Source organism: Mesoplodon densirostris, chromosome 19, assembly GCF_025265405.1.
Source record: "Mesoplodon densirostris isolate mMesDen1 chromosome 19, mMesDen1 primary haplotype, whole genome shotgun sequence".
Classification (NCBI taxonomy): Eukaryota; Metazoa; Chordata; class Mammalia; order Artiodactyla; family Ziphiidae; genus Mesoplodon; species Mesoplodon densirostris.
Window position 1 is genome coordinate 62189136 of NC_082679.1, and position 26974 is coordinate 62216109.

Genomic DNA, 26974 nt, shown 5'->3' on the forward strand with positions numbered 1-26974 from the left:
GGGAAATAGACACACTGGTGACGGGTTCCCTGTGGCCCCAGAGCTCTGTTGCTGCGTGTGTCTCTTGCCCCGAGCTGGCCCCAGGAAGGGAGGCTGCTTCTCCAGCCGCGGCACTGACCGCCACCATTCCCTGGGTCCTGACAGTAATTGTTACAAGACTTCTAACCACCCGGGTCCCCACGGTGCCCTCAGAAGTCACCAGTGCCCACCACATCTGTTCTCTTTATTGAAACCGCTTTGTTTACGCTTGCTGGTGACAGCGACCGGGGGTTCCAGTCTGGTTTATTTTCTTTCCCGGTGCCAACCTGGCAGACACGGCTGAAGCGAGGGGGTGGTGGCCACCAGCAGTGGCTGGGGGCGTACTCCTCAGGGTTGGGGATGAGGGAGGGCTCAGGTGATAAAATCCCAAAGGGGAGCTTGGTACAAGGGTTTGCCCAGCTGACTGCAGGGCTCTGCACACCTGTGGGTTCCTGTGCCTTGAATGAGTTTTCTTCCTTGAGTCTGAGTCCTCGGGTCCCCAGGCAGCCAAGGAACGAAGCTGGTCATCACGTTACAGAAACGTGAGGCTTTAGGGTGCTCTTTGTGTGTGTGTGTGTGTGTGTGTCTGTGTGTGTGTGTCTGTGTGTGTGTGTGTCTGTGTGTGTGTGAGAGAGACAGGGACCTGTCTACCCTGTCCGCCATAGCCAGCTGTCTCCCAGCATCCTGATCCTCCCCTGCCACAGTTCAGTTATCTGGGCAGGATCTGTTCAGTTATCTACTGACTGTTTTTCTCTACATTGACTTTAAATGGACTTGCACCTTCAGTTTTTTTTGTTTTTTTTTTTTTTGCGGTACGCGGGCCTCTCACTGTTGTGGCCTCTCCCATTGCGGAGCACAGGCTCCGGACGCGCAGGCTCAGCGGCCATGGCTCACAGGCCCAGCCGCTCCGTGGCATGTGGGATCTTCCCGGACCGGGGCACGAACCCATGTCCCCTGCATCGGCAGGCGGACTCTCAACCACTGCGCCACCAGGGAAGCCCGCACCTTCAGTTTTGTCTTAAGCAGTAATATCTGTGAAATATGGGATTTGTCTTAAGCGGTAATAGCTGTGAAATATGGGATTCCCCAAACGTACGTGAAAGTTAATACATAATTATTAACATAAAAAAGAACTCACCGGGAGCCAGGTTAAAGTTTCCCACACACACTGGTGGCTTGTAGGTCACCCAGGGACACTCCTGGAGCCCAGAGGAGGCCAATTTGGGTTTTAAGCACTTTCAACAGATGCTGGGTGGGATATGGGGCTGTTGGCCCAAAGAAGCGCCCCCTCCAGCTGCCCCATGGATGGCAGTGCTGCCAGTGGGGGTCTCTGTCGTTGGATGCTTGGTGGCTGGCACGTAACAAGCTGATCTGCCCCTGCAGGTATCGCTCTCCTGGCTTCCACGTGCAGTCCTGGTATGACGAGGTGAAGGACTACACCTACCCCTACCCTCACGAGTGCAACCCCTGGTGTCCGGAGAGGTGCTCTGGGGCCATGTGCACCCACTACACACAGGTAAGGCTGAAGATCAGGTGTGACCTCAGCCTGGCACCCCCAAACACTGTCACTCACCTGGCCCTGTGGGACTGTTGCCCAGTCAGAAAACCTCTGCTCTATCATTGCCTTAATTTTTTCCTTTAATTCAGCACCACTCAAAGTATAGCTGGTGGGCCAGGCTGTTTGTGGCCAGTTCACAAATATGGAAACTGAGAGTAAGCACTAGAAACTTCTATGGCAGCTTTACATTGCTGGGGAATTTTCCTTGTGTGTTTTTTTATTCTTTTTTTTGTTTCTTTGCTTTTGTTTTAAAGAAATGTGTGGATCTTTAATGGGTTAGGGGAAGAATCTGGTCCTTCACCTCTTCACCACACACCCCTTTAGTGCCAGCACCTTATGGATCCAGACCAGATTATGTCACCCTGGTCATTTGTCCCTTGAGCTCAGATGTATGGATGTCATCTTTTCAGATAGTTTGGGCCACAACCACCAAGATTGGCTGTGCTGTGAACACCTGCCAGAGGATGAATGTCTGGGGAGATGTTTGGGAGAATGCGGTCTACCTCGTCTGCAATTACTCTCCAAAGTAAGAACAAGTGACATGGTTTTATGGGTTGGGGTGTGTTTGCCTGCTATGGAAGACCCAACTAAAACTGGCTTCAGTGGTAAAATCTCTTTATTATTTCACCTAACAAGGCATCTAGAGGTTGGTGCATCTAGGTTAGCTTAATAGCTCAGCATGTCAATGAGAACTTTCTGTCTTCTTGCTGTATTGTCCTCTCCTCGTGGTCCCAAGATGGCTGTAGAGCCCCAGGCATCACATCTTCCCAACAGAAGGGAAGAGGAGGGTAGAAAAGGCCTGTCTCCTTAGGCTTTTCTCACCCCTGGCCCACTTTCTCCTTATGTCATTGGCCAGAACTAGACCACTCATGGACAAGGGGGAACAAGACTGCCCCAGTTGGCTTTGACCAATGAAATTGCCCCAGTTGGCTTTGCCAGTCATCCCCTGGGGCTACTTGAATAAGTCAGAAGCAGGAGTAGTTGGCTGGGCAGCCAGTGGGGTCTGTCATAGAGATTCTTTTTCTCTGAAAATACGCAGCAGATAGCACTCTAAAAAATTGGTATTCATGCTAGTCCTAGTTTTTGCATCTTTATATTTCCCCTTCCAGAAGGGACCTCATCACACCTTTAGGTCATAGTCGCTCTTCCTCTTGACAGCATCCCGATGTCATCAACGTATCACTTATCCCTTTACTCATTCACCTCCGTTGCTCATCAGACAAGTATGTGCTGATTCTCAGAGACCGGCTCACCCAGTTTACAGCCTATGGTTTGCACACTGGCCACTGGGCTGGCCGCCATCCTAGCACTGGGCCCTGCACGCAGTGTGCCCTTGAGGCATGTTTTCTCCATCACTGCATGAAACAGGAATGACCTCATTTACTGGGTTGGATCAGGAGTGGCCGTGAGGAGGTAGCATGAAGAGGGAATCGCTGAGGTTGGGAGGAAAATAGAAACTCTCTGTAAACCATCTGGCATGCCTGTGGTAATGGTGTCTCAAGCAGCCCACAGGGATGAGGGCAGGGGGGTTACGTCATCCATGGGAGGGTCCTGAGCCCCATGGAAGAGCAGTAAGGTGGTCCCCATGGTGGAACTCCTTGCAGAGGGGCAGGTGGGGAGCGAGGAATCATTTGATTTAAGTCTTTATATTAAAAAATACACTAGAAGATCCAACCAGAAATACCATTCTTCCCTTATTTAGTCTTTACCGCTTTCTTGAAAAAATAATGACTTGTGTACAGTAAAGTACACTAATCCTAAGAGCACAGCTGGATAAATTTTCACACATATAGACGTGTATTAGTCAGCTCAGGCTGCTGTAACACAATACCGCAGATCGGGTGTCTTGAGCAATGCACATTTATTTCTCACAGCTCTGGAGGCTGGAAGTCCAGGTCAGGGTCCAGCAGGGTCAGTTTCTAGTGAGGAGTCTCTTTCTGGCTCACGGATGGCCATGTTCTCCCTGTGTCTCCACATGGTGTTTCCTCAGTGTGTGCTGGGGGTTGGGGGGGAGGGAGAGGGAGGGGGAATTGAGCTCTCTGTCTCCTCTTATAAGGACACTAATCCTATCAGAGTCCCACCCTTGTGACCCTTTAACCTTAATCACCTCCTCTGAGGCCCCATCTCCAAATGCAGCCACGTTAGGGGGTTAAGGTTTCATCATACGAATTGGGGGGGTGGGCACACACGTTCAGTCCATGCGTATGTATATGCTTTATGTATACCTGTGTAACGAGCACCCAGGTCAAGGGAGGGAGTATTTCCAGGGCCCCAGGCTGGAAGGGGGGGGCTCCCTCATGCCCCCCAGAGTGGCTGACATTCTGACACCCCTCCCCATCGGTCAGTCTGTCTGGTTCGGACCCTCCTGTGAATGGACAGATATGCCCTCTTGTGCCTGCCGTCTGCCTCTCAACACCGTGTCTGGGAGATTCGTCCGTGGTGTTGTGTGTTCGGTGGGCAGTTTTTTTCAGATGTCTTTGTGGTTTTCTGTGATGTCCACAGCCTCTTTCTTCAAGAATCCGAGCCCCCGGCCGTGCAGGGGGCAGTGGCTGAGAGGGTGGGCCCTGGGGTGGTGTCTGGGCTCAGGTCTCTTTGGGAGGGGGTGGGGTGGGGTGGTCTTGCACCTTGACGGCCTCATGGATGGCGGGAGGGTGCTCACTTCCTGGGGCTGTTGGGAGCGGGGAGGTTGCCCGTCTACAGGACGCCTAGCACCCAGCCCGCATCCACGACCGGTAACCCGGAGAGTTACTGCTCCAGCTGTGTGGGAGACTTGGTTTGTCTCTGAGGAAATGTGGAGCCTACCTGTGCTGGTGAACTTGGCTGGGGGAGGGGAGGAGCCTGTCTGGGAAGCCCGGAGGGTCTGCAGAAACCTACTGAGCCCCACCCGGTGACAGGGCAGGTGCTGGGGTACCCTGGGTCTGCCTGGTGATGGTCCATTTGGGAGGGTCATCCCGAAGCCCCCCGTGAGCCCCTAGCCAGCCTGCACATGGGGCAGAGGTGCTCAGCGGAGCAGGGTCTGCAGCCTGGTGGGGGATGTTATTTAGCCATCCGTGGGTGCAGATTATAACAGTACCCCCAGCCCCCCTCCCACCATCCCCAGGCCCGATGCCCACGTGGCCCTGGGTGATGCCGTTCTGCTATTTTGAGCTGTCCGGGGCCAAACAGAGCGTGTGTTTTCTGCAGTTGTCTCCCGGCCATCACTCTCAGGACCCCTCCTTGGCCACCCTGGACAGCCGTCAGAAACGTCACCCAATGAGGATGTTGATTTAGCAGATGCTCAGAGAGCATGTTGCCGTCACCAGGGGCTGGCCCCAGTCGGAGGCATCCACACAGTCGCCCCCTTCATCTCATGACCACCCCACTACAGAGAAGGGGTCAGAGGCTCAGGGTCGAGGGGCATTGGCTGGGGTCACCCGGCTGGCAGGGCCAGGTCCAGCCCCGGGAGTCTGCTCATCACCACTCGGCCATGCTTGGCCCAGGCTCGGGGCCGCGAATCTCTTTCCTGAGTGGACAGACAGGTGACGGGGCACCCATGAAGGAAGTTTCTAGAACAAATCACGGAGACTGGCTCCCAATCACTCACCTCTCCAGCTTGTGCTGCTAAAGGCCCAGGTGCTGGGAGAAGGGCTTGGGAATTCCACTCACCACCTGCAACCCGGCCCCTGGAGAAATCCCACTGACCGGCCTCTGGTTTTCCTGCCCTGGGAACTTCAAAGGCAGGCGGATGGCACCTGTAATGCCCAGAGGGACCTTGGTCCCAGCCCTGAGAGCAGAGTGTGGTCAAAGGCTCTGAGCCCCACAGCCTGGGTTCAAATCCCAGCCCTCCCACTCCCTCGTTGTGTGACCTTGGGCAAGTCCCTTAACCTCTCTGAGCCTCAGTTTCCTCTTCTGAAAAAGGATTGAACTCCAGCACGTCCCTCCTGGGGTGTTGGAAGGATGGAGTGAGCAGGTAGGTATGTGGTAAACACGAGGCACTCCCTGGAACAGGCTGACCTTTACTCATTTGAGAAATGGCTTCAGAGGATCCCAGCAGCTTCCAGTGCAGAGGCATCGGGGCTGGGACTGGGGGTGGCTGACAGCATTCAGAGTTGTGTGAGGCCACAGGACAAAGGTGCAGGGAGAAGGATGCTTCTCTCAACTGGGATTCTTCTGGAATTCTCTAGACTCTGTACACAGGAGGGGCTCAGGGCAGGTGCCTTTCCCTCTTCACACCTTCCTTCCTCCCTGACCGTGTCTGGGGTCCCGAGAGGCTCCAGAAGGGAGAGAGAAGCCCCCGGGCCCTGGCGTGGCGGCCCCCTGACGGTGTTTCTGGTCTGTCCTCAGGGGGAACTGGATCGGAGAAGCCCCCTACAGAACTGGCCGGCCCTGCTCCGAGTGCCCGCCCAGTTACGGAGGCCACTGCAGGAACAACTTGTGTTACCGAGGTAGGAAACGACTTCAAAACCCTTTGGAACGGGTGTCCCCTCCAGTCCCTGAGTCACAGAGTGGCTGACGTGAAACGGGGAAGTTGGACAATTTGGGGGGGAAATTGGTCCCTCCTGCCCTCACCCTCGGCCCTCCCCTCCTCCCCTCCCTATCTCTGGGCTCAGGGTTCAGCCCCAGCTCCCCGGGGATACGGCTGCCCCTGGGACATCCCCCCAGTGGGCGTCTCCCGTGGGAGGCATCCCTGCCCTCTTGGTGCTCAGAGTTTGGTATAAAACAGACAGCAAACAAGGAATTTAAAACAGCCACGTGATTGATGGTCCAGGCGAGCTGCAGGCCGGGCAGGGGCCGCCCCCGTGGGTTGTCAGAGCCCCTCCTGCCCGTCCTTGTCCCCCGCCGGCCACCCAGCCGCGTGTGCAGCTCGTCCAGCCCTTACTCGTCAGAAACCTCTGTTTCCCCTACCCCACAGCGCAGGCCAAGCCGGAGCTCTCAAAGGCCGTGTTTTCCGGCGATGCCAGCATTTGCTTATTGCCTGCTGCTCAGAATGTTCCCACGTTCCCCGCTCCTGTGAATAATGCACATTTTTCGTGCCTCAAGTGCTCCTGGCATTTGGGACTGTTTCCTCCGGCTCCGTCCCAGAAGGAGGAGAGCCCGCCAAGGAGCTGACCGTGTCTTTGAGGTTGAGATGTGTTTTTTTTCCCGTGGCTCCATCAACAGGTCTCGTGATGGCTGAGAGGGGTCTTTCAGGAGAGGTGGGATTGGCGGGGGGGGGCGACGCAGGATCAGTCCGGTGGGCTCCGGGGTGAAGAGTGGGGCTCCCAGACCCTCCCAGGCCTGCTGTTCGCTACCGACTCTGCCCACTGCAGGACGGGCGTGGGGATCTTGCAGGTGGGGAGAAGCAAGGATCTGACAGGCCAGTCCGTGCTGGTCCCCTGGGTCGTGAGTTTATATGCGGGTGGCTGAGCCTCCGGGGGAGACTCAGGGGGCTCAACCCAAAGTCTGGACGTGAGGCCTCTGGTTCTGGCTCTCCATGATTGGAGGCTGTTTGCTCAAACCAGCTGATCACTCTGCCCATCAGCAAAATGGGTATGATAACTCCAGCCTTCCATGACGTATCTCAGGCTCAGATGAGAGAGTCGGTGCATTCAGTGTGAATGTACTGAGCGCCTGCTGTGTGCCAGGACGTTGCTAGGTGACGGGGATGGGGATGACCGTGGGGACCCGACAGTCACGGTCCTGCCCTCGGGAACATGAGGTCCAGCGGGGCCACTGCCCCGAGGAGTGACACGCATCTTTCAGGGGAAGTAACAGATGCCTCAGGGCTTAATAGCAGGAGTATCCACCATCAGCCAGGTCAGGGAAGGCTTCCCAGGCAGGCGGCTATTGAGGAAGAGGACATGGCCTAGTAATGAGAGAAGGGAAGGGTGTTTCTGGCAGGCAGAACAGCATGTGCAAAGGCCTGGAAGATGAGGCATCGTGGTCACGAGACTGTGGGGCAGAGGGGCCCACAGGGATGTGCAGGTCCCGGCAGTGCCTGCCACGCAGCAGGGGCTCTGTAAGCATTTGTTAGATGGAGTTTCTCCTGCCCTCCCACCCCCTCTCAGGCAACACCTCTTCACTGTCTTCGAGAGGGAGGTGCCCACACCTGTCCTTAGTGAAATATTCCCAGATAGCCCAGCTCCGATTCCTGGATTCGTGGGACAAGCGTGGGTTTTAGAGTGCGACACAGCTGCCTGAGGAATATCAACCCTACATGTTCCAGCGGTGAGGACCTGAGCAGGGCATTTCATCTCTCTGAGCCTCAGTCTTCCTGTGTGAAAATGGGGTGATGTGTCAGCCCCTGGGGGTCGTAGGAGGGCTGAGAAGAATGCAGGCTGACACTCCAGGCATATCAGGTCGCAAATCCCCATTCAGGCAGGTCCTGTGGCTGCTGTCCAGTCACCCAGAGGGGCAAATCCCCCCATCAGATCCTGAGTGCTCATTTGGGGACCGTGAGGGAGGGATGCCCACTGGGGCTCCCCCTTGGCTCTCGCGTTAGGAGGGGGCTCCGTGTGCGCACAAGGCAGGCTGTCAGGGTGCAGGGCAGGCAGAGCGGGGCGTCTCTGCGTTCCTGGACGTGTGTGCTCAGGCACACTGCTTGCCTTCTTTGAGCCTCGGTTTCCCCATCTGTAAGCGTGATGACATCGCTCTCCCGCAGACGATTTGCTGGGAGGATGCAACAAGGAGGATGTGAGTTGCTAGGACAGCAGCCTGCACATAGTCAGTGCTTTATGAACACAGCTCATTACTTCCTTGGAGAGGTGGGAGTGGGGAGGTATGACTGCGCTTATCACCTGGCATGGGGTTCTTCCTCACCTGGGAGGTACCTGGAGCCCTCTCCCAGCCTGGGGGCCCCATCCATCTCAGGATCCTGGCAGACCCCTTCTCTTCTCGGGAAACACAGCTCTGGTGTCACACCTCCTCCAGGGAGACTTCACTGAGTCCACAGACAGGCAGCCCACCTGCCTCCGTGCTCTTACTGCACCCAGACTCTCCTTGAACTTGATTCACCTGTAGTTGCAACTGCTGGTTCACTCCCGGTCCTCCAGGGCCACGTAGCAGGTGTGTTCTGTATGTTGTCTGAGTAAACAGACCCCCGATATCCACAGAGGGTCATTTTCAAAGAACAAATGCACACAAAGATAGCCTAGATGCTGGTTAACCCACCCAGTGAAGCCTCCTGGACTTGTTTCTTTATTTTTGGTGGAAAATGCCCAACTTTGCTTGGCAGGCATCCCGATTTTCTTAGCTAACCATGCAGAAAGTCTCTTCTAAAGCAGCTTATCTGCATAAGCTACTTAATAAGCGTTTATTGAGGTGTGCCTGGCAAGGCCTTGACCTATAATGGAGATGGAACAGGGATAAGGATAGACCGTAAGAGAAGATTCCATCCCTGCAGCCTTTCCCTGTGTGGCGATGAAGGGTGTGGACTTTGGGGAAAGGTGATTCAACTCTCAGCTGTGTGAGCTTGGGCAGGTCACATAGCCTCTCTGAGCCTCGGTTTTCCCGTCTGTAAAATGGGGCTGCTCATGCCTCCCAGGGCAACGAGAGGATGAGGTGAGAGCTTGACATTAGTTATGAGCTTCGTCCCCACTTATGGAACCAGGTGGGAGTCTGCAGAATGATGGAGCAATGCTGTGTGCCTTGGGAGCCCTGGTCCGGAGCTGGACGGTGCACAGGGTAACCTTGCAGCCAACTTGGGCACGGAATTTCCCCAGGCCTATGCTGGTCCACACAGGGTATCTTAATTAGGATGTGATCAAATACAGCCCGTCCTCTGGGTAAGCATTCCACTTTTCATGTGTGTGTCTGAGGGCGAGGACCGTCTACCCATTTTCTTAAATAGTGAGCCCTCAAATGCTTTAGACTGCTTTACCCAACTATATTTGGCTAAATAAAGCCACGATTATGAGGTATAAAAATCCTAACGGCCAGTGGAAGAAAACCCAGCTTATTCCAAAGACAGCTCTGGCTTTCAGTGAAGGACAGACCTGAAAAGCCACATTGACGGGAAGACAGACAAGAGACAGCCGCTGGGTCCCAAGTGGTGTTTGCAAACCCAGCGTCTTCATAAAGATTTCACCTATAGCGTTTGGCTGTGCATGATGTTTTCAGAATTCCCTTCCTGAATGTCTTTAAGCTTTGCTGGGACTTTTTTTTTTTTTTTTTTTTTTTTTTTCCCAAAAGAGTTCAAAGACAGAATTTGCTGGGCGTTTTGATCATCCTTCACTCAGCAAATTTTGTTGAGCAGCTACTATGTTTTGGGAGCTGGGTGTCGTGTGGTGTGAAGCAGGCTGGCTGCTGGCCTCAGGGAGTTTACAGCTGGTGGGGGAGGTGGGTGGTGGTGAGCACGCCATCCAGGGGCAGTACACGGAGGTCCATGAGCTCTGATAATGAACTTGGGACTCAGGATTGCTGTTCTCCTCCGGCTTAAATCCTGTCCATCCTCCTCATGGGTCAGGGTAGTGGTTGTGCCGTGAGGAATCGGCCAGTGAAACAGCTGCAGAGTATCCCAGCCTTGAAAAACATCAGAGAAGATGTCACTTGCCCTTCATATTCTTGAATGTCTTGTATCAACACAAACCCTTGGTCTGCTTTTTGGAGAAAAGTTGTTGCTCTTCAGAAGAAGGATGAGGCTGGGGATTGGTGAACACGTGATGGGACTTGAGTTTTAATCCGTTGACACAGAGAGGCCGCGAGGGCGCTTCATTCCTGCTCCTTGGAATCGTTCTTACCCAGACACATCTGTTGTCTTTTCTCACCGGAGGAGCTTGGAAGGCAGGGGTTTCCAACTCGGGTCCACAGACATCCTTGGAGGGGCGGGGGTCCCCCAGCAGAGTTGCGCACCGATTCTTCTTTGGTAAGGGTGCTCAAGCAAACTCAAACAGCAATACTTTGCTTTACTTTGGCTGGAATTCATGCTTTGGTATCCAGCTGGCCTGATTGCAGATCCCAGTGAGTGGTTAATAGTTGACTTTCATGATGAAAACTGGAAGATAAACTGATGCTTAATAAATGCAATGTATGCGGTGAATTAGAATGTTCTGAAACAGGAAGCTCATGGTCATGGTTGGAGAAATAATAATATTTGGGTGGGGAAGATATTGGGACCCGAAGAACTAAGTTTTTTAACCAAGAGTTGGGTCTTTGGCTCGTTCTAGATGATGGTTCCAATGTTACTGGGCTTCGAAACTTCAGTGCAGAGAAAGGTTAAGTGATCTTGGCCTGCAGGGGTGGGGAAGGAAGCATAATGTGCTGGCGGTGAGGGGCAGTGGGGTCCAAGAGCATTGATGAGGGTCTTCGTGTGCCATGACGGCGTGTAAATGAGGCGGACCCCTCCTCCAGTGAGAACCTAGGGCCAGAGGCACCTCAGCGGAGACAGCTACAGTTTGGGGTCAGAGGATGAGGCGGCTTCCTGAAGCTGCTTCCTTGGGCAGAGACGGGACAAGAAACCATTCTGATGATCCAGGGGTGGGCGCCAGGGCCTTCTAACCTCTGTTCAGCCCAGCCACTCTTGCGTCCAAAGCAAACACAGTGAGCAGAGAGCCATCCATCGCCCCTTGGCGGGGAGAATTCCACCTGGCCAGCGCTGTCCTGAAATGTAACTTTCTCTTTGCCACTGAAATGACCCTTTGTGAAGCCAAACCTCAAACAACTTGAGTTTCCAAATTGCTTCTTTATTTTTTCCTAAATGCGTTTTGGTTGAATCCCAGCATGTTGCTTTTCTCTCCCTCTTCACTATTAAGAGACGTACGACCAAAAACCTGAAACGGACGAGATGAACGAGGTGGAAATGGCCCCCATTCCTGAAGAGAAGCACATCTGGGTCCAGCCGAGGGTGATCAGACCCACGAAGCCCAAGAAAGCCCCCGCCGTGAACTACATGAGTGAGTGGGGCTCTGCCCTCTGCCAGCCACCTCTGGAGGGGGCACCTTTCTTTGGGGTGGGCAGAGGAGGGAAACTGGTGGGTTGAGAGGTCTCCAAGTCGACAAACAGCAGGGAACAGGGTGGGGTGTAGCTTGCAAAAAGCACAACCTGAAGATGTTTCTAAAAAATGTTCAAAAGAAGCATTATAGGAGCTGTGCTTGGGTGGCCTTTTCCCCCCTGGCAGGTATTTTAAGGTTAGACCTTCTCTTGTCCTTTCAAAGAGGACTTGGGCTGAAATTGGGTTCCTACTGGAAGTGCCTGGCTCCCAAAGGGAGAATGAACGTGCAGCGTGGAGCCCGGCTCCCGTGGTCATCATGCACCAGCCCTGTGACTCAGACAGTCACCCGACTCTTTGAGACTTGATGTGCTCATCCGTAAAGTGGGAGCAGTGATGCCTCTGTCAGCATTTCTTTAAATCAGTGAGATATGGACCTTTGCATTTCATATGTCCATATTTTACAAGAGGCATTGGGTTCCTTCTTTTAAATTTATTTTATTTACTTATTTTTGGCTGTGTTGGGTCTTCATTACCACACGCGGGCTTTCTCTAGTTGTGGTGAGCAGGGGCTACTCTTCGTTGCGGTGCGCGGGCTTCTCACTGCGGTGGCTTCTCTTGTTGCAGAGCATGGGCTCTAGGTGCGCGGGCTTCAGTACTTGTGGTGGGCAGCCTCAGTCGTTGTGGCTCGCGGGCTCTAGAGTGCAGGCTTGGTAGTTGTGGCGCACGGGTTCAGCTGCTCCGCGGCATGTGGGATCTTCCCGGAGCAGGGCTCAAACCCGTGTCCCCTGCACTGGCAGGTGGATTTCAACACTGCGCCACCAGGAAAGCCCGGCATTGTGTTCTTGACAAAGGATAACTGCAGCAATTACTAAGGAACAAGGCCGTGGATTCTAGACCTGGGACAAACCTCCTGGGCTGTATGTCAACGTCCTCATCTGTTAGTCCTCACGCATCTCCTTACCAGAGCTGTTGCAGCTCCGTCAGCTTGCTGTGGGGATTATTCGCAGTAAATGGGGGCCACCCAGCGTCAGCTGTGCTTTGAGCTCACCATCAAGTTGCCTCCGACACCCCCCCTTAAGGCCGGAAGTTGCATGTTCTCCCAGAGACTTCCGGAAGTCCCCAGATGTCTAGTGTTCTCACGCACACCTCTGTCCCTCTTTCTTCTCCCTGGTCTCCCAAGACGCTTCGCCTGCTAGGGCTCGCTCCTTTCTTTCTGCCCTCCCCTGCCCGGCTCCGATTACCCCCTCCCCTGCTCACCTGTGTATGCGGCACCTTTACTGGAGGGTTGAGGCTCTGGAGGGCATTTTCTTACAGACACGGCACCAAGTGTGGGTCCTCTGCCCACCGGTGTCTCTCTTTTCCCTCCAAACCTCACACAGCGTAAAACTGGACTCACCCCCAAGTAGGAGGCCAGCTCATGGCCATGTTTCTCAAAAATCCTCTGCTGTTTTGTCAACTGCCCTGCCCTCAGCCCCCACCAGTCTCTAGCCTCTGGGCCTTCAAATGTCTTCCTCCTGGGCTTCCTGCCTGTTTAGTCAGCTGTGGCTTTCTTTGACCAGGAAATACGCTGATGTTCTTGTCTGTCCAGAAATTCCAAACACTTCAGTTGTTTTTTTCTTTAATAATGTAACATCGCAAAGTCATATGTCTTTTTGTCAAACTGTGACACGACTGCAAGATTCTGATATGTCCCTATAAAATAAACCAAAAAGGAAAGCTTGGCAAAGTCATCTTGGCTGGGGGCGGGGAGCCGACACTGGTGAGAATGGCTGGGTCCCCGCCAACCGGGCTGGACAAGGCTCGCCCTCCAGAGCCCTGGGAGGCTATGGGGCACCTAGTGTGCCAGGCTCCCTTCCAAGCCTACATTTACTTTCTCATTTAAGGCTCACAGCAACCGTTGGAGGTGGATACTGTACTCACCCCGATTAGTAAGCAGAATTTGAACCTCAGAGAGGGGGAGTAAGGTGTCCAAGGTGACAGTGCTACTAGAAAGAGGATCTGGGATTTGAACCTCACCCTAAGCCTGCAGCCACTGGGCCATGCTCCTGCTCTCGTTATGACATGGATTCCAGAACGTTCCAGAGAGTTCCTCCGAGGGGGGGATGGGGTCTTCTAACTCAGACTCGTCCTCCCACTTCTCGCCTTGACAAGTATTTCTGCATTTCTCTCCTAGCCCAAGTCGTCAGGTGCGACACCAAGATGAAGGACAAGTGTAAAGGGTCCACGTGCAACAGGTAAGGCCTGGCCCATCCCTGTCCCGCCGCCTACAGCCCTCTGAAGCACCTGCTCTCCGTCATGGGTCACATCATGATCTGTCACCTGATCTACATCTGTAGAAATGCCAGATGTGCTAGCAGCAGATGTGCTATCGACAGGGAGATCTTGACCGAGGTTTTTGTGCGGCTGGGGGCTCCCTCCCATCTCTCTGCATGAAGGGGTTACCCCAGAGCTAGCACGGGCTAGCCCAGAGCTCTGTGCCGGCTACGACTGGGGCTGCGGCATCGTTAGGGCAGGTGTGGCCGTGGACGGGTCCAGCACGGCTGCTGTGGAATCCAAGTCGGCCTGCTTCCCGAGGGGCCCCACCAGACAAAGAGCGGCCTGCGTGTCCCCAGTGTTGAACAAATTTATGTAGCTGATGGAGTCACTTAGTCTCGTCCATTTCAGATGTTGAAAAACATCTGCCAAGAAGAACAAGCTTGGTTTTGGCAATGTAGCTGCTGGGCTGTTCCTTCTGGCAGTGAGTGGCCAACAGGTGTAGCGGCCCTACGTAGATCCTCAGGTTCACGGCAGGAAACTGTGTTATCGGTGGAGGGGCCCTTAATCTTCTTCCTATGGATTCTGGCATCCATTTATCTAAAGGTGAATTGCATTTTTTTTCATTTATTTATTTTATTTATATTTATTTTTGGCTGCATTGGGTCTTCGTTGCTGCACACGGGCTTTGTCTAGCTGTGGCAAGCGGGGGCTACTCTTTGTTGCGGTGCGTGGGCTTCTCATCATGGTGCCTTCTCTTGTTGCGGAGCAGGGGCAGTAGTGTAGTTGTGGCACGCGGGTTCAGTAGTTGTGACTTGTGGGCTCTAGAGCGCAGGCTCACTAGTCGTGGTGCATGGGCTTAGTTGCTCCGCGGCGTGTGGGATCTTCCCGGACCAGGGCTCGAACCCGTGTCCCCTGCATTAGCAGGTGGATTCTTAACCACTGTGCCACCAGGGAAACCCTGAATCGTGTTCTTTAAAGCACACGCTAAAAGAGAAGGTATATTGTATTACCTAAAAGAGAGGGTCCTATTTTATACCACGGGGACTTTGGGATCTGGTTTGCCAGGAGTGTCCTGGGACAGACAGAGCAGCCCAGGCTCAGATGTTCAAGGGGCTCATACGTCATCCCACGAGCAGCTGGCGATGGGCCAGCAGGTACTACAAAAGTAGAACCAGGCAGTTTGTTGGTGAGATGGGCAAGACGTGGCAGTGAGGGTGGTGGAACAACCGTCTGTCCCCTCGCACCGGGAGGGGTCTCCACTCTGCAAACTCACAGGTCTGGGATTCCCGGAACGCCCCCGAGTTGCCCCTTGGTGGTGATGTGCCTTTCTGAACCGCAAGCTTGTTACAAGAGCATCACGCCTGAATATTCAGTGGGGAAAAAATGACAAGGTCTGGAGAGCATTTGTTGTTAGCATCAAGAGAGCTGCAGGGTTGGGGGTAGAGGGGACCCTCCCCAAGCACGGAAAAGGCAGGGGTCTGTCCACAGGAAGACTGTGAGATGCCTCCAGTCAAGATATAGAACTCAGCCCACCTGCAACCACAAGAACGCTCACGGTGCAGCTCCTGGAAGCTGTCCCACCATCTGGCACGTCAGTTTTCTGTACGTGGTGCTTTTACAAAAATAATATTTACTGGACTTTTTTTTCTGACTTTGAAAGGTATTCTTGTTCATTGTAATTCAGGAAAACAACAACCAAAGCAAAGCATAAAGGAAAGAATAAGTGTCCCAGAATCTCGTGAATATCAGTAACCATTCTATGTAGTTTCTGTGCACTGATTAGGCTAATACTGCTTAGGCTATACTGTTACGCGATCTTGTGTGTTACTGGTTTCACTTAAGGTTTTCCAAAGTCAATAACTATTCCTCAAAAACTTCACTTCTAGTGGCTGCATAATACTCTGACATTTGGCCACACAAAAATATATTTGGCTATTCCTTTGACACCTGCTGACTTATTTCCAGTTTTTTCCTATTACAAATGGTTGGAATAACATGGAGATCTGACTTTCTGTCTTTTTGCTTGGGAGATTCAAGAATCAAGGGATATGAATTTTTTTTAAATTGAAGTATAGTTAATTTACAGTGCTGTGTTAGTTTCAAGTGTACAGCAAAGTGATTCAGTTATACATATATATATTGTTTTTCAGATTCTTTTCCATTATAGGTTATTACAAGATTTTGAGTATAGATAGTTCCCTGTGCTATATAGTAGGTCCTTGTTGGTTATCTGTTTTATATATAGTAGTGGGTATATGTTAATCCCAAACTCCTAATTTATCCCTCCCCCTGCTTTCCCCTTTGGTAGCCATAAGTTTTCTATGTCTGTGAGTCTGCTTCTGTTTTGTAAATAAGTTCATTAGTATCATTTTTTTAGATTCCACATATAAGTGATATCATATACTTGTCTTTGTCTGACTTACTTCACTTAGTATGATAATCTTTAGGTCCATCCATGTTGCTGCAAATGATATTATTTTATATTTTCATGGCTGAGTAATATTCCATTATATATATATATATATATATATATATATATATATATATATATATATATGTATATGCCACATCTTCTTTATCCATTCATCTGTCGATGGACACTTAGGTTGCTTCCTTGTCTTGGCTATTGTGAATAGTGCTGCTGTGAAAATTGGGATGCATGTATCTTTGTAAATTAGAGTTTTTCATCTTTTCTGGATATATGCCCAGGAGTGGGATTGCTGGATCATACAATAACTCTATTTTTAGTTTTCTGAGGAACCTCCATACTGTTCTCCATAGTGGCTGCACTAATTTACATTCCCACCAGCAGTGCAGGAAGGTTCCCTTTTCTCCACACCCTCTCCAGCATTTTTTATTTGTAGACTTTTTAATGATGGCCATTCTGGCTGGTGTGAGGTGATGCCTTATTGTAGTTTTGATTTGCATTTCTCTAATAATTAGCAATATTGAGCATCTTTTCATGTGCCTCTTGGCCATCTGTATGTCTTCTTTGGAGAAATGTCTATTTAGGTCTTCTGCCCATTTTTTGATTGGTTTGTGGTTTTTTAAAAAATATTAAGCTGTATGAGCTGTTTGTATATTTTGGAAATTAATCCCTTGTCGGTAGCATCATTTGCAAATATTTTTTCCCAGTGCAGAGGTTGTCTTTCCGTTTTGCTTATGGTTTAAGGGATATGAATTTTGAAGGCTTTCTGGAAAGATTAACTGTTGTTTGTGCACATGACCACCATCATTTAGTTTTATTCTATTAAAAAACCCTTGACGCCTGGAAAATGCCACCTCCTTTCAGTCTGCACATCTTTGGTGACTGATGTCTGAGGATTTTTTTTGGTTCCTTTGAAGCCACTTGTCTTTATTCTGTGAATTGTCTATCTATTCATAGAATTGTCCATCTATTCAATTTGAACCTGAAGCACATGAAAATAGTCTTTAAGGAGGTCAAGTTGAATCTAGTTGTGTCTGTGTGACTAGAAACTTCAGCCTGGGTGAATTGCCACTTGCTCCAAAACAATGCATGCTGTATCACTGACGCTTTTCTATATGTAATAATAGAGCTGTTGAAGGGAAAAACCCCAATAGATTCATGATGAGGTTTCATGAACGTGTTTACCTCTGAAAATCATCTTCTTTCTTCTGCATCAGGTACCAGTGCCCAGCAGGCTGCCTGCACAACAGGGCAAAACTCTTTGGGACTCTCTTTTATGAAAGTGTAAGTATGGCCAGCATTTCTTTAAATGGCTTGTGTGGACTCCTGTCTATGTTTTAAAAGCAGGTGGCTGGTTTTCAGGTGAACAGATTTTCTTTCCACTCCTTAGTCAAACCCCCCTTTTTGTAGAGCTGATCCGTGTGTGTTTCTAGTGTCACAAACTTGTGAAGCCACTTTTGGGAACTGGGGATGACCCTCGAGCAGACCAGTCTCCATTTTAGCCCGAGCATTAAATGCTCCACTGGATGGGGAGAAAGGGCTGTTTGTCCCTGTTCTTAGTTTGTAAAGCAACTCGGATGAGTTCTTAAAGATAAGCACCCCCTGGAACAAAGACATGTTATAGAGTGCAGTCAGAGTGAGAAGTGGTGTGAGCCTTGGCCCGACTTTTTGGCTTTTTGTGGGTTGAGGACAAACATCTTGGATGTTTCTGGAAATGATCGCAGACAAAGATGAATTCAGATGTACTTACAATCTGGCCTGTCCCCCGCAGGCGTCCAGCATCTGCCGGGCCGCCATTCACTACGGGGTCCTGGACGACAAGGGAGGCCTGGTGGACGTCACCAGGAATGGGAAGGTCCCCTTTTTCGTCAAGTCTGAGAGAAACGGCGTGCAGTCTTTGAGGTAACTATTTGGTGATCAGGGTTCCTGAAAACTTCTTTTCTGATTATGAGAGTACTGTCAAAACTTTGAAAAGTACTGAACAATATAAAGAAGCAGGAAAACAGTAAAGATGACCTTAATCCCATAACTCAGAAACCATCCCCATTGGCCCTTTAGCCTATTTCATCCCAGTGGGTTTCGGTGTGTGTGTTTAATGTGGTTGAGTTTTGTTTCTTGTTTGTTTTTGTACGTTTTAGGAAAGTTTATTGTGTATTTAAAATTAACACTGTTCTTAATTATGAAATGTACACATAGCCATTAAGATACAGAAAAATGGAAATAAAGAAATACTAATCTCTTCATTCCCACTTCCCGGAGATAATCTAGGTACATGACCTTCAAAAGCATACAGTCTTGCAATCTGAGTTCTGAATCCTGCTTTTTCTCCCTTCCTTGTCCCTGAGAACTCTTCAGACACTTCAGTAATGATTGATGTTATCTTTTGAGTTTGTAGGCTAATTCTTTTTTTTCAATACATCTTTATTGGAGTATAATTGCTTCACAATGGTGTGTTAGTTTCTGCCGTATAACAGAGTGAATCAGCCTCCCCTCCATATCCCCTCCCTCTTGAGCCTCCCTCCCACCCTCCCTATCCCACCCCATAGGCTAATTCTTGATTGGCACTTTTTTTTCCCCCTGAGAACGAGGCTTTTCATTTTTTAAATATTCTTACTTGTTTTCGCAAGGTGTTTTTCATGTAAGGTATGTGGATGGCTGACGGGGCAGACCATCTTCGCCATTCTGACTTTTGGGGGTTGATGGGATGGGGGGACCGTGAAGAACCACGGCAGGTCGTGTCTTGATCTGTCCAGGGCATCTGAGGCATAAGGTGACCAGGAGCTGGTGGGACCCACTGGGGGCTCTAGGGTCAAACAGACCTGGCTCTGACTTCTCCCTTTGCGTGACCTGGGCTGGCTTCTTCATCCCGTTAGGGTGGCAGTACTTTCATTTATAAATGAGGGCCACGGCAGGACCCGGGGCGGACACCCAGCTAAACCACCACGAGGCAGCATGTCAGGGACCCCCGTGTCAGTGCCCATCCCAGGGTCTGCAGCAGGAAGGCACCCAGCAGATGCTCCTGTGACAGTTACAAGGTGGCATGTCCATGTCCCTTCCAAATAGTGAGGCCACTCAGAACATTTCAAAAACTACGTGAGTCATTCTGTTTGGAAAGGCCTGGTTCTTCGGGCAGTGTTGCAATATTCCTTCTTCTGTCTTAGCTGGGGATTTTATGTAAACAAAAAGAGAGCAAGGAAGTTTAAACGAAAGCAAAGAAAATATTCATGGAGAGATCGGTTGGGTGACCTCAACCCCAGCCTTGATGAAGCTCAGCCCCACCACCGATGGAGCTGTGGGCTTGACCAAGGGTTCAGGTCCTGCATTGCCTGGGACCCTTGTCCTGAATCCATTTCTGGTCCCTTCCAGTGGCCAACTTTACATCTAGAGTGGGGTTCTCCACGTCTTAGAATTAGAGTCGGGGAGTCTGTGAACGCAAAGCAAATGAAAGCTTTAGTTTTACTAACCTCTAATTGGAATGTGGTATTTTCTTCTGTGATGGATGTTAGCCCTCAATCTGAGTAGCACTCGTAGGGCCATCAACTTTCCCACGGGTAGGAATCCACGTGATGGAGACGCCTTGAAACAGTCTCTGCTGTCATGATCCCCAAATGACAGTAGTTAGAAGACCTGCCGCTAGATTCTGTTTTCAAGACGTTAATAAAGATGCACAGCTATTACGCTAACACAAATTTGTTTTAATACTTTAATAATGATATTAATAATACCTGATTTCCTTCTAATCTTTTAAACTTATCATTGCATTTTAAAATCATTGTTCTGAGAAGGTGTCCGTAGGCTTTACCAGGCTGCTAGAGGGCTCCTTGGCACAAAGAAAATTAACGAGCCCTGCTCTAGAATGTTCTCATTCTAGATCCTGCTCTAGAATGTCCCAAGGGCTTTCAGGCTGATGGGAAACAAGTAGGAAAATGTAAAGTTGAGGCCATAAATAAAATAAGTGCAGGAACAAGCGTGTACTTTTAGACGCATTTCTGTTTGCATTTACCTAATGATTCCTTTTACAGCAAATACAAGCCCTCCAGCTCATTCACGGTGTCAAAAGTAAAAGGTAAGCTGGCCAGTCTTTCCTTATATGACTGCAATACACAGGTTATCTTGGGTTTCCCTGGAATTTCATTCCTCTTAGTTATTGATTTAATGTTTACCATGTCTGCTGATGTTGCTGTTCTCAGCATTGTAAAGAGGTTCCTGAGGAGGTCTATTCTTTAACTAGTTTTTTAAAATATCATAACTTAGGGGGAGTTCCCTGGCAGTCCAGTGGTTAGCACTTGGAGCTTTCACTGCTGTGGCCCAGGTTCAATCTCTGGTTTAGGAATTAAGATCCCGCAAACCGTGGGGCACGGTAAAAAAAAAAATCTGAACTTGGCAATGGACCTAGATAGCTAACCTGAAACACAGGCATGGGTTCCCAGCTGACTGTCACAGAAATACTAATGCCTGGGTCTAGAGTAGCTAATAGGTTGCATAGGGAGTGTCAATTTCTAGTGAGTGATAGTGGCTACCTGGAGCCTTGTTTTGAGAAGGATTCTGAGGCCTCATTCTGGGTTCAGCAGAGCACGGAGCTTGATAGATTAGTAATGTCTGCCATGGACAAGAGGGAAACGTGGGGAAGTCCGTGGCCCATACTTGCTGTCTCTGGCCCAGCTTTTTGTATGGCCTCCGGGATGTTCATTTGGCAGGGTGGCATGCATCCATGGGACAGCATGCTGTAACCAGAATTGGGGTCTGGGTTATAGTTGCCCAGACTGGACACTTGACTGGAATAGCCTCAGGCAGGCAGGCATGCCAGGGTGCCCCACCCAGCACCCTCCCCTGGACCCTCTCCTTGATCCTTGCCCACTGACCCTTTCTTCTTTTGGGAAACCAATTCTTGTCATTTACCCCGGATACAAGAATATCTGGTTAGATATCTTTATAAAAACATATAGCAGCTTTTCCCCCTATTACAAAAATAATGCCTGTTTATTCCAGATAATTTAAAAATCCAGAGAATTGTTGAAAAAAAGACCTAAATTCCACCATTCAGAGATGACTGCTCTGAATATTTTTGTGGACATCTGTAGTGTTTCTTTTCCCTCTGCATTAAGAGTATGTACATTGGTAATGTATACATTGATATGTTTTTAAAAATTGAAATGGAATTGGTAACCTGATTTTTTGATTTTTTTTTCAAATAATAATATATCAAGAATAGTCTTCTATACCTTTAAGTGGACTTCTAAACCTCATTTTAATGATTTCCCCAGCATCCCATTGTATAGCAGACCCTTGGTGTAGTAAACCAGTCCCCTTGTTGGATTGCTGCATAGATCCCTGGCCCATCCAAGTGATAGGCTGGACCAAGAGTGGGCCAACTACAACCCTCAAGGCCAAATCCTGTCTGCTGACTGTTTTGTAAATAAAGTTTTAGTGGCACCTGGCCGCACCCATTCCTTTCCACATTGTCTGTGGCTGGTTCCTGCTACGATGGCAGAGCTGAGTGGTTATAACACAGACCGTAGGGCCCACAGAGCTGGAAATGTTTACTCTCTCGCTCTTTAAGGAAGAGTTTGCCGAGCCCTGGACTGGACAAGGACAGGCTGTCAGAGACTACAGGTGGCCAGTGTTAGAACCGCTTTCTTACATCTGTTGTTAAAACACAACATGTGACCTTGAAGGAAAGGGTCACCTGCCCCTTGGGAAGGGTGTGAGCAAAGAGCTCTAGGCTGGGAATCAGAAACATGGACCCTCAACCATGTCCTGTGCAGCCTCAGGAGGTCTCTTAGCTTTTCTGGACCTCAGTTTCCCCATCTGTATCATTAGTATAATACACGCCATGAGGCTCCAGCAGGATAAAGTAGAGGCAGAGGCTTCAAGGTGGAAAAGCACGATGCAACTGAAACGTTTGCTCGCCCCACAGAGAAGCTGTTCAGGGTGATGATACCTTTGACCTGTGAAAACACTTGGGCCTCGTGTTTTATCTCATCCCTAGAGTGCTCCTGGCGGGGGGTGCCAGGAGCACTGGGGCCTGCCACCTGCCGGGGCCTCATCCCAGCTCTCATCCCAGTTCGGGGGCCCAAGGAACCCCTAGGACCCGTTGTCCAGCAGCCTGTTTCACAGGCCAGTAGCCTGAGGCTCAGGCTTGCCCGTGACCTGACCCTTCCCCCTACGTGTTCCTATTCACAGTGCAGGACCTGGACTGCTACACCACCGTGGCCCAGCTCTGCCCATATGAGAAGCCGGGGACCCACTGCCCAAGGTAAGGCTCCCTGGCATCTGGATTGGCAAACATGGGGGCCGAGAGAAGAAGGACCAGGTTGGGTTGCGGTCCCTGCCCGGAGCCACGCACAGCTGAGTTCTAGACGTGGCCCTGGTGTGTGTCCGCCCAGGAAGTCAGTCGCTTTGTGCTCCGAGTCAAGGACCCACTTGGCCTCTCCCTGAGACCACTCGTTCTCAACCCTGGCTGCACATTGGAATTGCCTGAGAGGCATTAAAAGAACAAATCCCAGTCTCCGGGCGTGGCCCAGCAGGACATGCACATCTTTAGAAGCTTCTGGGTGAGCCCCGTGTGTAGCCAGGCCCCAGGGCCCTGCTCTGGGAACTTAACTGAAGAGATGACTTTGCCCTTTTAGATGTCACCTCCACTCGAAGGAGAGAGTATTTGACTTCATTTGCCACCAAGCTCTTCCCAAGCCCCCCAGACAGACCTTGGGACCTGTCATTCTTGGCCTCTTAGGTCAGTAGAGAACTGTGGAAGCTGGGTGCCACTGGTCCCCTTGGAATCAGCTCTTTGATTCTTGTACTTGATCTGTTATGCTTTCTATGGGTCCCTTTAGAACTAGCTCGTTAAAACTCAGCTTTTTGGAGGTATAATTTACACACAACAAAATCCACCTGTTAAAAGTATACAGTTCGATGTGTTTGACAAATGTACACCACGATCCAGGCAGAGAACATTTTCAGCACCCCAGCAGGTTCTCTTGTAGTCCCGCCCCCCTCCCTCCAACTCCCACCCACATCCCTGCCAACCACTGACCTCCTTTCTGTCCGTATAATCGTGCCTTTTCTGGAATCTCATATACATGGAGCTGTCACAGCACGGAGACTTGTGTATCTGGCTTCTTCCACTCTGCACAGTGCTTTGCGATTCCTCTGCGTTGTTGAGTGAATCGGTGATTTGTTTATCCTTTCATATGGCCAACTGGCGGGCGTTCCATTCTGTGGATGTACCGCAATCTGTTTGTCTAAGGAGTGGGTTTTCCATGCATCTGCCCAAACCTGAATTGGCTGAGCTTTGGGAGGATGGTGCATCAGAACAAAAGAAGGGGTATCTCCAGCGTACCTGTTAGATCCTGTCAGAAGCCGGGTTGTGTAGCTCTGAGATTCCACAAGCTGTGCGGCATGGCCAAAACAAAAACAAAACAGAAACCTAACAGGTGGAGAACCCCGAGGTGTGAGCAGGGAAGAGCCCCGGGAGGGGGCCAGTGAGGGGACCAGATGGGGTTCCTGAATCCTCCCCTTTGCTACTCACAAGCCAGAGGGCTTCCGGCTGCCATTTTGGCTCCTTGGTCCCTGGGCTCCAGCCCATGGTGTACCTGTTCCGGATAAAGACAAAAGACCTTTGTTTAAGTAAAGCTCATACTCTTTCCTGGTGTGAGAGATTCCAGTTTGAGGCCCTCTCCTCATCCCCTATGGCAGGGATGTGCTGACTGACACAGCAGTGAGCTGACCCTTCCTGCCCCGGGTTATCAGTGCCCCCTGCCTGGAATATTCTGTGGCTCATGGAGGTGAAGGCCTCCACCCTTTCCTCCCCTACACAGGGAAGTGGCCTTCCAAAAAATCTATTGATCGTAATCTCCATAATGTAGCCACAGTATGAACCAGCCAACATCCAAGAATGGGAGGAACAACCCCTTACAATCCCATACTCCCCTCTCTTAGATTTGTATTTCCTTTCACCTTGCTGTTTGTACATGTCTTGTCGTATGGCTTTTTTTTTCCATAAAGATATTCCATTTTATTAATAAGTGACTGGTCAGAAAAAAGAAACAGAAAGCATGCATTACTAAGGTACACTGAGTAAACCAGCAATTTTAATCAAGTAATCAACCAGCAAATGACCCAAAAACCTTTAATTCCTTTCATTTTAGTTACAGTTTTTAAAATTTTTATTTATTTATTAAAAAAATTTTATTGGAGTATAGTTGATTTACAGTGTTGTGTTAGTTTCAGGTGTACAGCTAAGTGAATCAGTTATACATATATATATATATATATATATCTATATCTATATATATATATATCTATATATATCTATATATATATATATCTCCACTCTTTTTTAGATTCTATTCCATACAGGCCATCACAGAGTATTGAGTAAAGTTCCCTGTGCTATACAGTAGATCCTTATTAGTTATCTATTTTATATATAGTAGTGTATATATGTTGATCCCAATCTCCCAATTTATGCCTCCCTGTATGGGGTTTTAAAATTCTATATGCACTTTTAAGGAAGAATATCTTTTTATCACTGCTAGGGTAGGAGAGGCGTATTTTTTTCTTAAAGAGTAAACCGTGTGGTAGTTGCCTTTCACCTAAGTACTTAAATCTTGACGTTCAAATAAAGAGGGCCAAACGTAGGGTAGATAGATAGTGGGAAGCAGCCGCAGAGCACAGGGAGATCAGCTCGGTGCTTTGTGACTGCCTGGAGGGGAGGGATGGGGAGGGTGGGAGGGAGGGAGATGCATGAGGGAGGGGATGTGGGAACAGATGTATATGTATGACTGATTCACTTTGTTATAAAGCAGAAACTAATAAAAAAAAAAGGAAAAAAAAAAAAAAAAGAGGGCCAGCTGCTTTTCTCAAGAAATTTTGTTTTCTGCTGATTATAACCATCCCCTAAATGCTTCTTGTTTTCCAGAGTTCATTGTCCGGCGCACTGCAAAGATGAGCCATCCTACTGGGCTCCCGTGCTCGGAACCAACATCTATGCAGACGTGAGTATTCTGGCCTTTTCAGCTGCCACCCCACAAAAACCACATTCCAAGGTCTGGACACCAGAAACTTGAGATCCCATTCCTGTGTCTCTAGCTAAATTTAGATCACTCATTTTTGCTACCATTGCCCTAGTTTCTCCATTTACAGAAATCTTTGAACTTCCACCAATGTGTGCTAATGAATACAGACACAGGTATACCTCCTCGTACACAGGTGGCTTCAGAGTTTGGTAAATTGAATTCTGCTTCTTTACTGACATGCTTTTTTCATGTGAAGGCTTCCGTGCATCACACACTTCATTCCCCCAGATATTTAATAACCTTTCTGGCTCTCCTGATGCATTTATAGCTATTCATCCACTCTACTCACTGCGTTTCTTTGTGGCTGTGTACACACTGAGCTAAGAGCACATAGAAGAAAATACAAACTACCTCCAATTTACTACTTGTCAATAACCACTCTTATTATATTGGAGTCTTTTCTTCCATTTTTCCCTCCTAACCTTAGCAAGGAAGCTTTAGCCTGATTTTTCTTTTTCTTTTCCTTTTTTAAAATTTTTATTGAAGTATAGTTGATTTACAGTGTTATGTTAATTTCTACTGTACAGCAGAATGACTCAGTTACACATATATATTTTCATATTCTTTTCCATTATGGTTTTTCACAGGATATTGAATATAGTTCCCTGTGCTATACCGTGGGACCTTGTTGTTTATCCATCCTATATATAATAATTTAGTTATAGCATAGGCTGACGTTCCTGAAGTGAATCCTACAGAAAGCAGTCTGCTCCCTCTGGTGGTCCAGGCTTTAGGGACATGGTGACCCAGAGATGTGACTGTGGTCACAGTTCTGACCAACAGACTATTTGATCTTTTTTTGGTTTTTTTTTTGCGGTACGCGGGCCTCTCACTGTTGTGGTCTCTCCCGTTGCGGAGCACAGGCTTCGGACGCACAGGCTCAGTGGCCGTGGCTCACGGGCCCAGCCGCTCCGCGGCATGTGGGATCTTCCCAGACCGGGGCACGAACCTGTGTCCCCTGCGTTGGCAGGTGGACTCCCACCCACTGCACCACCAGGGAAGCCCTATTTGATCTTCTTGACAAGTTGTTTATCTCTCTGTAGAATGAGCCAGAGCTGGGATTTTCTAGTCCAGGAAATCTAGATTTAAAAGTCCATGATGAGATCAGCATCGCTCATCCCCAGCTGACTTTTTTTTTTTTTTTTTTTTTTTTGGTACACGGGCCTCTCACTGTTGTGGCCTCTCCCGTTGCGGAGCACAGGCTCCGGATGCACAGGCTCAGCGGCCATGGCTCACGGGCCCAGCCGCTCCATGGCATGTGGGATCTTCCCGGACCGGGGCATGAACCCGTGTCCCCTGCGTTGGCAGGCGGACTCTCAACCACTGCGCCACCAGGGAAGCCCCATTTGATCTTCTCGCCAAGTTGTTTATCTCTCTGTAGAATGAGCCAGAGCTGGGATTTTCTAGTCCAGGAAACCTAGATTTAAAAGTCCATGATGAGGGGCTTCCCTGGTGGCGCAGTGGTTGAGAGTCCGCCTGCCGATGCAGGGGACACGGGTTCGTGCCCCGATCCCGGAAGATCCCACATGCCGTGGAGCGGCTGGGCCCGCGAGCCATGGCCGCGGAGCCTGTGTGTCCGGAGCCTGTGCTCCGCAACGGGAGAGGCCACAGCAGTGAGAGGCCCGCGTACAGCAAAAAAAAAAAAAAAAAAAAAAAAGTCCATGATGAGATCAGCATCGCTCATCCCCAGCTGACATTTTTGCTCAGCCTTCAGTTTTACTGTTCTCCCTCACCCACGACCATCACCTTCA

At 49.8% G+C, this 26974-nt stretch overlaps 1 protein-coding gene across 1 annotated transcript in view; it reads left to right on the top strand.

The window, feature by feature from the left end:
• Positions 1-26974, top strand: part of CRISPLD2 (cysteine rich secretory protein LCCL domain containing 2) — a 66895-nt gene that overhangs the window by 21854 nt on the left and 18067 nt on the right. The window contains exons 4-13 of the mRNA XM_060083470.1: positions 1402-1534; positions 1987-2102; positions 5900-6000; positions 11284-11424; positions 13636-13696; positions 17364-17430; positions 17918-18048; positions 20169-20212; positions 22330-22402; positions 25067-25142. Of these exons, the coding sequence (XP_059939453.1) occupies positions 1402-1534; positions 1987-2102; positions 5900-6000; positions 11284-11424; positions 13636-13696; positions 17364-17430; positions 17918-18048; positions 20169-20212; positions 22330-22402; positions 25067-25142 (943 nt within the window). The remainder of the gene's footprint in view (positions 1-1401; positions 1535-1986; positions 2103-5899; positions 6001-11283; positions 11425-13635; positions 13697-17363; positions 17431-17917; positions 18049-20168; positions 20213-22329; positions 22403-25066; positions 25143-26974) is intronic.